The following is a 12,641-nucleotide window of genomic DNA, read 5'->3' on the forward strand; positions in this document are numbered from 1 at the left end:
TTGTAGTTCACGTGCCAATTATTTTATTAAATATGTTTTGGGCCAGATTCTGCCCTTTAGGCACAGGTCTGATGGGGACTGTGCAGAGCTGTACTGCCTGAGGGGTAACTCCTGGAGGCATTTTGGAAAGCACGGTGTGCCCCAGGTATCAAAGTCCCTACCACCTCTTAGAAGGATGTAGCATGTGATCTCCTGCACAGTCAGCCAGTTCAGCACCCAGTGAGGAGGGGTTGGGGAGAAGGACCATGCCATGCAATCTTTGGGGTGCCTAGTACTCCAGAAGGCCCCCACAGGGAGCAGTCAGAAGAACACAGGTAGTGCAGTTAAGACTGGTCCATGCATAAAGAGGCTCAAATAGTGGAGAAAGCTCTTTTCACCCTCCCTGCCAGGGCCGGCTCTAGGCACCAGCAAAACAAGCTGGTGCTTGGGGCAGCACATTTTTAGGGGCGGCATGGCCGGCACCAGAATGCCGCCCCTAAAAATGTGCCCCGGCCACCCTAGCTCACCTCCGCTGCTGCTGCCACGGCGCGCGGTCTCCCCCTCCCTCCCAGGCTCTCAAACCTGGGAGGGAGGGGGAGATCCTGAGCGGCCATTTCGCGCGCCACTGCTCCCCCTCCCTCCCAGGCTTGGGAGCTAGGGAGGGAGGGGGAGAAGCAGCGCCCGCGCCGCGGCCACTCGGAGTCTCCCCCTCCCTCCCAGGCTCTCAAACCTGGGAGGGAGGGGGAGATCCCGAGCGGCTGTGGCGCGCGAAACAGCCGTTTCGCACGCCGCTGCTCCCCCTCCCTCCCAGACTTGAGAGCCTGGGAGGGAGGGGGAGATGCGGCGCCCGCGCCGCGGCCACTCGGAGTCTCCCCCTCCCTCCCAGGCCCTCAAACCTGGGAGGGGGGGAGACTCCGAGTGGCCGCGGCGCGGGCGCCGCTTCTCCCCCTCCCTCCCTCCTAGGCTTGAGAGCCTGGGGGGAGGAGGCAGGGCTGGGGATTTGGGGAAGGGGCGGAGTTGAGGCGGGGCCGGGGGTGGGGTAATTAAAGAACGGGGCGGCCAAAATTGTTTTTGCTTTGGGCGGCAAAAATCCTAGAGCCGGCCCTGCTCCCTGCTTCTGCTCCCATGCCAGTAATGACCTGATTTCAACATGTTAGTTAGCACCTAAATGGTATAGGCTAATACTGCTGACAGTTGTCTCTTGCTCCTTTTCATTATCTTTCTCCAGTTCAGCTCCTCTGTTTCCCTACTTAAAATTGACTTTGATTGATCTGACATACAATATAAATTCTGCTCACGTGCTTTCAGTGACTGAACAGTCTTTTCATGTGTCATTGCTCCCTAGGACAAGCCTGTACTTTAAAATCAAACTGCTGCATATTTTGGAACCTTGTCTCACTCTGCCTAAACATGGCTTCATATAGCTCCAGGTGGAATAATTTTGGAAATCATGACGAGTTAATATAGAAGTTACCACACTGGAAGTGTTTCTAAAGAATACACTGTAGTTACCTGGGCACTAAGATTTTATGTAACCGCTGTAATATATGAAGCGCCTATAGGCAGCCCTTCCAGACCCTTCTGGTATAAATCTACATTAACGTCTTCTGTGGCTGCTGTTTAAAGGCCAAATTCTAGACCCCTTTGCTTAGCTGCAGGAAATGTCTTGCTCAGAGGTCTTCTGTGAGGGTCAGGACGATGGAATATTCCTGCCGGAGTAAGGGAGCACCAGTGCAGCTACTCAGCAAGGCCTTGATCCTGCAAATACTTATGCTCATGGTTAATTTGAGTACTGTGAGTAGTCCCATTTAAATCAATGTCATAAAGGTGAGAACATAAGTAAGTGTTTGCCGGATCAGGGCCCAAGTGCTTTAACAGTTCCTGGGCTTGAGTAATGGTATTTTCCTCTACCCCCCACCCCCGCATCCCCCGCCATGATTCTATGGTTTGGCCAGCAGATCTCTATAGAAAGCAACCCACTTGTCTATTACCACACCCAACCCCCAAAGCCTGTGTGATACAATCCTACTTTGAAAGCTGCATTATTTTTATAAAATTATTTGAAATGATTGGCCACCAGCTGATACGCAGCTGGAGTCCCTGTCATCTGCTCTGATGCTACTTTATAAGCTACAATAATAATTATTAAGAAAGTAACAATTTGCTCAAAAAAAAAAAGCCTATCAGGAAACATTTTCTACTATAGTTTTCTGAATGTGGCCAACAGATTTTAAAATACTGATCTTTGTAGCCTGTGGAGGCTGTGGAATCCTTCTTTCCCCCACTTTTATTTAACATGTATATTTTTCTGTATACTTAATAGGAATGTAGCCCTGGATTTTATCGTGAGAATAAAGAATTATTTACAGGACGCTGTGTACCCTGCAATTGCAATGGAAATTCAAATAGATGCCAGGATGGTTCTGGAATATGTATTGTAAGTAAAACATTAATATAGTTGAAACTAGTGTAAAAAAGCAGAATATCCACTTCTTTACTGAACTGTGGAATACATAGCATTCCTTTCTTCATTATTGCCACAAAATGATTCATGTGTAACTAGTTCAATTCTTTGACTGAATTATAATACCTGAATTTTTTACTGTGTATGCATTTAGGTCCCAATCCTGCAAACACTTTCACATGCTTAACTTTGCACAGGTCAGTGGTTTCATTCAGTCTTCATTCCACATTTCTCCTGTGCCTCTTCCCACAACTCTGGTTGTCCCATGCTACCCCAGCCCCCTCAATTAAGCACATGGGTAAGTGTTTGCAGGATCAGGGCCTTCGTTATCGTATAGAGTCCAGTCCAGCAAACTTTTACTCTCATATGTAGTCCGTAGCACTATGCACATAAGGGTTTGCAGGAGCTGACCCCATATTCAATTAAATAATTACATTCTTGAAAAACGAAGGCACTGTTTGCTTGCTCACTTTGCAAAACAAATCTTAGATTACAATTACACGGATAATATTTACTGGAGAAGACAGGATTGGGCTAGCAGGAGAGAAGTTAGATAAATTACAAATCTGCAATTGAACTGTAGGTACAGTGGGATGAATTCTGCTCCTAGATAACTATTTTAAGTCTGGAGTAACCCCACTGAAGTCAAGGAACCCCCGTGGTTGTGTGAGCATGAAATTTGGCCTACTGTGTTTTTCTAGTTTATATTCTTGACAGTTAAATAACACCTTAGTTTTTATGGTTTATTCTGAAAAATTCCAACTTGAAAATTTTTGCTAATTCTTAACTGCACCCTTTTTATGTAAACAAACACCTTGCCAAATTCTCTTTCATGATTTATTTTCCCCTGTTTATTTTTTGTAAGTTATTAATTCTTTCTGCCTGCAGTGCATTCCTTTGCAATATGCAATACCCTTTGACTTTGTTTCAACAAATCCTTTTGGTTAAATGTTAGTTATGAGACAGTTCAGCATGTTCCAGGGAATGACTCACAATGCGCTTCACTGGGAGACAGGACAGGCCATGACAGGAAAGCACTGCAGCAGAAAGATAGAGATGAGGATGTTTAGATCAGTTCAAGATAAGGTTGAAAAGTGTAAACTTCAGTTTTTTAGCCTAAAATATGTCATTTAGATGCAAGCACAATTAACTTCTGAATATGTTGAGATAAAACATTCCCTGCCCTAGAGACAAACTATAAGATGAGCAAAGTCACGCAGGAAAGCTTGGTGCAGAGGACACTCACAAAGCCCATTGTAGTTGACAGAAATCTATCCATTGACTTCAGTGGGCTTTAGATCAGGCCCAGAGTTGCCAGCTTCTGACCCCATTGGGTGGGGTTTGTCTGTTTGTAGGGGGAGCCGGGGGCAGACATCAAAACATTTGTGCATTCTCCGTTGTGCTCCCTGAACTCTTCTTCCACCAATTGTTCTTCCACCAACAGCCCACTTTCCTGCCAAAGCCTGCCCACTCTCATTGTAGGGGAGTCTGTGAGTTAATGTTGACAGGGTTTCTGATATCTTCCTCTGGGACTTTCCACTGGAGTTTTAAAGAATGCTGCTGCAAAGAGTAGCTGTCACTCCAGTCACGTCTCCCCTCTACCTGGCCATGCCCCCTTAAATTTTGAGGGAGGGATGATGAGGATGTTGCTGCTTTGGCTTCCCTCCATCATGCTTTAGGGCCATTGGAATAGGATTTTTGTTCCTTTCATCTCCTAGAGACAGGCTGCCAACAGGATGATGTGGCCCATTAAATGTGATCCATGTATGAAATCTATAAAAGGCTCCCCATGCCACAAGAAACCTTTTTTCCTCCATTTCTATAGACTTCTCTTGGCTTCCGCAGTGCAGGGTTTGTCTACACGCTGCATTAGTGCGCACCAGCTGGGGAGTAAATTCTGGTGTACCCAGCATGATGCACACTAAGTGGCCACATGGACTGTACTAGCATGTACACTAAGCTACGGCTATGTTACATGCTAGGGCTGTGATTCCCAGCTTGTATAGGGCTAGAGCTAGTGTGAGTATAGATAGTAATGTAGTTGCTGGTACCATGGGCAGCAGTGAGGGCACAACTTAGCCATGCTGAGTGCAAACGCACCAGAACCCCGTGCTACTGCTGCCTGTGTTACCGTGGCAACACTGCTATTTATACTCACACTAGCTCTCATTGAGCTAGCACAAGTAGGTGTACCTGAGCTGGGAATCGCACCCCCAACTCGTAGAGTAGGGATAGCCAGAACGTTCCCCAGCATGCATTAACTTAGCATTGTTTCAGATGTTGCACATCAGTGCACACTATGGAACTTTTAGTGGGCACCAGTAGGGTCCACATGGCCAGTCAGTGTGTGTCATACTGGCATTCACTAGAATTCACACCCCAGCTGTGCACACTAACGCACCATGTAGACAAGCCCTCAGCAATCAGGATGTATATTTTGCAGGGGTCAGTAGTGACTCCAGAGTTAAGCATGGTTTGAGATTTGAACCTGCAGCAGCATTCAGATCTCTCCTTCACACTTTAACTATTGAATTTAGTCTTCAGATTTGCCACAGTAACTGTTCATGTAAATTTTCCATGTAATTTTTAAGGAAAATATTCATCAACTTTTGAGGAGGCCACATTTTAAAATAGGTCCTTTGAGAAATTTTGGCCCTGACTGTATGTTTATTTGGTTCCCACCAGTTAAAACAGCCACAGTCACCACAAAGTACTACTTCACACATCCATTCTCATAACCTCTCACAAGCAGGCCATATTTTTCATTCTTTCCCTTAAGCACAAAACAAGGTATGGGCTCTTGTGCAGGAGTAGGGTTGAATGGATCTATGTGGGAGGGTAGGGGGAATGAATGAAGATGCGGATGCTTGGGTGGAGAAGGCATGGGGGGCTTGAGTGCAAGAAGAGATGGAAAAGGCAGAGGAGTCTGCTGTCACTTGTGGGGAGGGGAGGCCCTCTGCTGCAAATCAGAGGCTAGAGGAGTTTTGCTCTGAGCCATAGGAGGTTCATGATAATGGAACTGCAGCCTGCCCTACATATGTTTGAACCCAGCCAAAGGTCCACTTCTCCTCCCCACCCCCAAAAGTCCTGCTCTCCTACCCCATGCCCACCCACAGTTCTGGTTCACCCATGCCTCTCAAATCCTCTAGCCTATTCCACTTTTAATACTTATCAATGACTCTGTACTGTGTCATGTTCAAGTAACAGATTATAGACTTACATTATCTATAGACATAGGTATAGTGGCATCTTAATGCAGATGTCAGAGATCAGATTGTGCATTTGACTGTTAGGAACTGAATGTGTACACTGCTGATATAGATTGTACATCGGAGTGGTAAGGGGGTATGGCTGTGGAGCGGAGGAGTATGAGTGTGTTAGAGGTTTATGATGCTTAGATGGTAGGGTATGTGATTGGAGATTAATGTGGATGCAAATATTGGCTTTATTGGTAATTTCCTGGATTTCTATGTCTGCTAGAAAATGAGTTTGAACAACTTCAGCTGTAAATTAACAATTATTTTGTGTATAAGAATTTTAGCTGAAGCAAAAAGCAATGTCCCACTTGCCCACCAAATACACACATGACTCATTGACACTAATGGGAATAAGAACGTCTCTAAAATGAGATTTTATTCTCTGGAGTCTTATCATGGAAAAGTTGGCTACGGCAGTTAGATTTGTTTTCTCAGCATTCATTATTCATTAATTGTTCATTCCAATTAGTAAATTAAATACAAATTACATGCATATTGGGAAAAGTACATGAAATTAAAATCTTAACTGAATCTATTAAGCAGACTACTTTTAAAATTAATTTCCTGGGACTTAGGGAGGAAGTGTGTCTGGACTCAGTTAAATGTGTGTTTTTAAAACTGTTCATAATTTCCCAGATTTTATAATATACATTAAAATGCAAAATTTAAAGTTGCATTCAGACCTAGTGAATTTTTAATGGATTCACTCAAAATATCAAGACAGATACACACGTAAGGGACAACGCTCATTAAGCAACTGCACTGCTGCTTTGAGTATCCTGTTAAAATAAGTTTAATAGTATTTACTTAGTCTGTTTGTCCTCAACTGGTAGTGGAAAAATGTGCTCTCTACAACTAGACAATGGGTGAAACAAATTTTTGTAGCATAGGCCGTTTTGCAATAAATGCGTAACTGTGGGTGAAAAAAATACACCCTCAGAGGTTTAGAACAGATCAGCTTTAATTTCCTAGCGGTATTGACAATAAACCCTACAAAGTTAGGCCACAGTTAATTGTCTTGTTTGTTTTGTTTTTAAGGGCTGTCAACATAATACTGCCGGGGAAAAATGTGACCGCTGTAAAGAAGGTTATTTTGGCGATGCCAGTCAAGGTTCCTGTAGGGTGTGCCCTTGTCCTTACACAAACAGGTATTGTACAATACAGTGTCAAGTTAAAAAAGGTATGGGGGGTGAAAGTTATTTATGGTAAGTAGGTAGAGACTGTGTTTTACTCTGTGCTTGGGGTCTCAGTCTTGGTTGGGTCATCTAGGCGCTAGTGCCATACACTCAATAATAACTAAGTGCTTTAACTTATGTCACTGTTTTTTTTTTAATAAGTTCAAGATTCTAACTGTAGCCCTGATCCTGCAATTGACTGCAGAAGGGCTCCTTGTGGAGCACCGGGGTAACCCCTTTACTTCGGTGGGGCTCTGCACAGGCACAGTGGTGCACCCATGTGCAGTGAATTGCAGGGGTGGGGCCTGTTTTGTTTATGAGCTATATGCAGCATCTGTCCCCTACATATCGATGTTTCCCAGGGCTTTCATGTACAGTAACTCCTCACTTAACGTTGTAGTTATGTTCCTGAAAAATCCAACTTTAAGTTAAATGATGCTAAATGAATCCAATTTTCCCATAAGATTTAATGTAAATGCAGGGGGTTAGGTTTCAAGGAAATTATTTTTGGGCAGACAAAAGGCATTATATACTGTACAGTATTGTACTGTACTGTGGTTGGGAAGTGCTCCTGGCTTACCTCACACAGGCACAGCCTGCTGCAGGCAAGGATGCTAGGAATCACCTTCGCAGTAGCAGCAGCAGCTTCCCCGGAGAAGAACAGGCACCGACTTTGCCTGGGGATGCTCCAGGCCCACCTCTTCCCACCCCCACTCCACCTCCTCTCCGGAGAACGCCACATCCCCGCTCCTTCCCCCCACCCCTCCCGAAAGTCCTAAGCACCGCTAAACAGCTGTTTGGCGATGGGGGAAGTGCTGGGAGGGAGGGGGAGGAGGCGGAGAAAAGGAACTTGTGCAATGCTCCCTTGTAAAGTCGCTGCTCTTCCACAGACTCTTACAAGCAGTGGACAGAGCAGGCGGCCAAACGACGTTATAAGGGAGCATTGCACAACTTTAAACAAGCATGTTCCCTAATTGAGCAGCGACGTAACTTTGAAACAATGTTAAGCGGGAGGACGTTAAATGAGGAGTTACTGTATTCCATTAGCTGTTGAAAACACATGTGTTTTCAATAGGGATTTCTCCTTTGCAATCCATGCCTGATTTCTGTGCTAGTGAAGCCATATTCCTGAGACATGGCATGGAAATTATTTTTGCTGTCCCGTTTAGTGTCCAAACCAGAGAGGAGATAATTGGCTATGAGGAAACAAGCCTTTGTGTGAGTGCAGAGAGATTTAGTGTTCTGCAAGGCCCGCACTCAGAAAAATAATGAAAAGTTGTAAACATCTAAGTGGATTTATGTTGGTCTGACTATATTTGAAAGATTCCAGTAGCTTGACAGATGAAACATACATACACGTGCAAACATGCTCACCAAACTGCAGCTCAGCAAACACTACTGAATGGTGAGAAACAATTATATGTGCTAGGATCTTAAGAATGTTACTAGATTTTTAAAGTCTAGTAACTTTTATTAGTAAAGTGGGCTGTAAATGCATATTGTTTTGAGCCACCTGTTTGTGGTGATTGCTCAGTGCTAAAATGTGAAAGTGCATGTGTCTTCAGGTAAAGAAAAAATCATAGCTCTAATAAAACCCAAGCGCTGTATTGCTAAAAGCATAACACATTATTTGCCAGGTGCAGAAGCAGAGGCTAGATAGCCTTAAGTAAGAGATTTTTCACTGGTAAGCAGTAGACAGGCTTTTCATCTATTAGAGAATTCTCTGATGGATCTGTTCCTGACGGCATCGGCTTCTTCTGCAGGTGTTTGCCTGAGGTCAGCTGAACATATTTTTATTCATCTTTCATTTTAAGAGTGCTAAGATAATTGGAGAAACCATGAAACCTGCATTCGATTCATAAGTCCGTATTGATCTGATAGCTACCATTCTCTGCACAGGGAATGTTCCACCTAGCATTGGTGGAGTCATCCACTTTTCCTCCAAAGTAAGAGCAATATATATTTTTGGAAGGGTGGGTGGGGGAAAGGGTATTTGATTCCAGTCTTTCATAGACCAGATTACTTTATCCAGGCGTTTATGGCCCAGGTGAATGGTCAAAAGATGGAAGGAGCACTAGTAGGCTATCTCCATCACACACACCCCATCCTACAGCCAAGCAATAGTACTCCCTTTACAATGGACCTTGAAGCTAGCTAGGTATGTCAGGAAGAGTAGGCATGGTCCAACATGAATTCTCCCTCTGTGTACTAGGGAGCTCAAGAGGTACCATCACTCCCAGAGCTCCCTTTTGGGTTGTGCACCTCACTACTACCTCGATAGTGTTAGGTACAATTCCTAGCAAGTTCTTAGTTTTGTGGGTGCATTGGACATCTGCATAGCTGATCGGTTTCTTCTTCCTTAATACTCTTTTTAAACATTTCAAATGCAGAGGAAAATTTATAGCAAGAATTATCAATCCCCACTGATTTATAAATTGTTGTTTTAAATAATTATTATACATAAAAATGTCAATTATAAGAAAAGTGAATTTAGCATATGTGGGCTCTAAACCAGTGGTGAGCAACCTGCGGCCTACGGGCCGCACATGGCCCGTCAGGGTAATCCATTAGCGGGACGCGAGACAATGTTTACAATGACCGTCCACAGGCACGGCCGCCCGCAGCTCCCAGTGGCCATGGTTCACCATTCCCAGCCAATGAGATCTGCGGGAAGTGGCGTCCAGCACGTCCCTGCGGCCCGTGCGCTTCCCGCAGGTCCCATTGGCCAGGAACGACGAACCGCGTCTATTGGGAGTAGGGTGACCAGATGTCCCTATTTTATAGGGACAGTCCTGATTTTTGTGTCTTTTTCTTCTATAGACTCCTATGACTCTCCACACCCACCCCCGTCCTGATTTTTCACACCCTGTCTGGTCACCCTTATTGGAGGTGTGGGTGGCCGTGCCTGCGGACGGTCGATGTAAACAAACTGTCTCGCGGCCTGCCAGCGGATTACCCTGACGGGCCGCAGGTTGCCCACCACTGCTCTAAACCTTTCAAGAACAACTGTTAGCACCAGACCCTGTGATAATTTCCATGTGGGGGGAGGGAAGGACAGTATTTTATATTAGAACTGTTGAGCCTTCAATTAAATTACTAGGTTTACATGGGAACTTCAGTACTTTGGGGGGCTTCTTTTCTTTTTTTCTTTCATAGGAAAATTTTGCTATCCATGTTAAGAAATTAATATTGTGATTTTACTTTGAAATCTCATATGAACCTTGACTTTTATATTAATTACATTTAAATCATTTATATGTGAGGTTGTTTAATTTCTTTCATGTGAAATACATTGATAATATTTATATACACCTGGATGTATAATAAACATTGATGTTATCCCTTGAAATTCATTTAAAATAAGATGAAAAGCTTCTAAGCATAAGTATGAAAGAGCTACACAATCAACAAAGAGCTGTTTTAACACTTACCTGTTGGTTCTTGCTTAGTAAAATAATATCTGCATAGACCTGTTTTATTTCACAATCTTATTGTTAAGAAGATTTGTTGTATGCATTCCTTTCCAGAATAAGCTATTTTGTTCTATCTAGAAGGGCAGGAGTGTATTTAAGATAGCCAAGAAGTGAATTTAGTAGAAGAATTTGAAGCATCAATGGATAATTTGCTGTAATTTGTCTTGTGGTTGTTAAACTATATCATTGGTTATTTATACCACCAAATTACCCTTTATTCCTGAAAGTTATTTGGCCCCTGTTCTAACTAATCTGAACAGCTTGATTATGCTTTTGTGAAAAGAATTTTTTTTTATCTTCTCACAGTTTTGCAACTGGCTGTGTGGCAAATGGTGAAGAAGTTCAGTGTTTCTGCAAAGAAGGTTATACTGGAGTACATTGTGAAAGGTAAGTGACTTGTCTCTTAAAGCCTTTTCAAATTGACAGTAAAAAGAGTATCTCTCCACACATGCCTATTTATTTACCTAATTTATTTACTAGAATATTTACCTAAGCATGTTGCTGCAGAATACTGTGTATGTATTTATATATTATGTGTGTAATATGCATGCATGTATAATTAGGTAGCTATATAGACATAAATATCTGTCAGAAGAACTTAAGAACAGCCATACTGGGTCAGACCAATGGTCCATCTAGCCCGGTATCTTGTCAAGTGATCCATCCTCTGTCATCCATTCCCAGCTTCTGGCGAACAGAGGATACGGACACTCAGGCTAGGTCTACACTACCCGTCTGAATCGGCGGGTAGAAATCGATCTCTCGGGGATCGAATTATCGCGTCTCGTTGGGACGCGACAATCGATCCCCAAATCGACGCGTTTACTCCACCAGCGGGGGTAGGAGTAAGTGCCGTCGACGGGGAACCGCAGAGGTCGATTTTGCCGCCGTCCTCACAGTGGGGTAAGTCGGCTCCGATATGTCGAATTCAGCTACACTATTCGCGTAGCTGAATTTGCGTATCTTAAATCGACCCCCCCCCCCGTAGTGAAGACCTGCCCTCAGAGTGTGGTAGTGTACCCCTGCCCATCCTGGCAAATAGCCATTGATGGACCTATCCTCCATGAACTTATCTAGTTTTTTTTTTAACCATGTAGTTTTGGCCTTCACAACATTCCCTGGCAAAGAGTTCCACAAGTTGACTGTGCATTGTGTGAAGAAATACTTCCTTTTGGTTTTTTTTTAAACCTGCTGCCGATTAATTTCATTCAGTGACCCCTAGTTCCTGTGTTATGTGAAGGAGTAAATAATATTTCCTTATTTACTTTCGCCACACCAATCAAGATTTAATAGACCTTTATCAGATCCCTCATTAGTCATCTCTTTTCCAAGCTGTAAAGTCCCAGTCTTTAAATCTCTCCTCATATGGAAGCTGTTCCATACCCTAATCTTGTCTGTATATATAGTGTGCTGGGTACTGTACTAATTGCACAGCTGGGAGTAACTTATACACACTATAGACAACAGAAATAAATGAATAATTTGTCTTTAGCATATATAACTGGTATATACTGATCTTATCAAAAGGAGCAGTCAACCACTTTGAATAGTCTTATTGTGTGTACCATTCGTTGTAATAACAATAATAGCCCCACTTATTTTGTTCTGTTTCCAGTTGGAAAACATTTTCCCTTTTCTTCTTATGCATTAGTTTGTTTACTTCACCTTTCATCTTCAATGATTTAGAAGGAATGTGCACACTTCTCTGAATAGTGTTTGCAACTCGATGGTGATCATGTTACATCTACATATTGCCCTTCATCCTAAATGAGCCCAGTGTGTCTTACTGCAGACACTTCTGGGTTAAAACACTGCAGTAGTTTAGTAGCACAAACTACACAACAATTTAAAATAGGAAGTGAAGAATATCTTATTCAGTTTAAAGTGCTGGGGGAATTTAAGTTTGCAGACTGTAATTGTCTGAGTTGGAATCTGACCAGCACACACGGACTAGCACCCCATCTCTTACAAATGGTGCCAAAGAATCTTTAATTACAAGTAGCCAAGAAATTGTGATGTCTCACCTGAAAGACAGCACCACCAGCTGCATAGTGTCCCTTAACAGCATGCTGTAGCCTTGGTTCAGTGCTGAATCAGAAGCAGGGCTGCCCAGAGTGGGGGGACAAGTGGGGCAATTTGCCCCAAGCCCTGGGCCCACAGGGGCCCCCACGAGAATATAGTATTCTATAGTATTGCAACTTTTTTTTATGGAAGGGACCCCCAAAATTGCTTTGCCTCAGGACCCCTGAATCCTCTGGGCGGCCTGATCAGAAGGAAGGGTACACCTTTGTGA

General features: G+C 43.6%; 1 protein-coding gene across 4 annotated transcripts in view; it reads left to right on the forward strand.

The window, feature by feature from the left end:
• LAMA3 (laminin subunit alpha 3) overlaps positions 1-12,641 on the forward strand; it is a 190,852-nt gene that overhangs the window by 133,902 nt on the left and 44,309 nt on the right. For all 4 annotated transcript variants that reach the window (XM_065585346.1, XM_042854847.2, XM_024099569.3 and 1 more), the window contains 3 exons: positions 2,303-2,416; positions 6,739-6,848; positions 10,655-10,735. In XM_065585346.1, the coding sequence (XP_065441418.1) occupies positions 2,303-2,416; positions 6,739-6,848; positions 10,655-10,735 (305 nt within the window). The remainder of the gene's footprint in view (positions 1-2,302; positions 2,417-6,738; positions 6,849-10,654; positions 10,736-12,641) is intronic.

This window comes from Chrysemys picta, chromosome 2 (genome assembly GCF_011386835.1).
Source record: "Chrysemys picta bellii isolate R12L10 chromosome 2, ASM1138683v2, whole genome shotgun sequence".
NCBI classification, from domain to species: domain Eukaryota; kingdom Metazoa; phylum Chordata; order Testudines; family Emydidae; genus Chrysemys; species Chrysemys picta.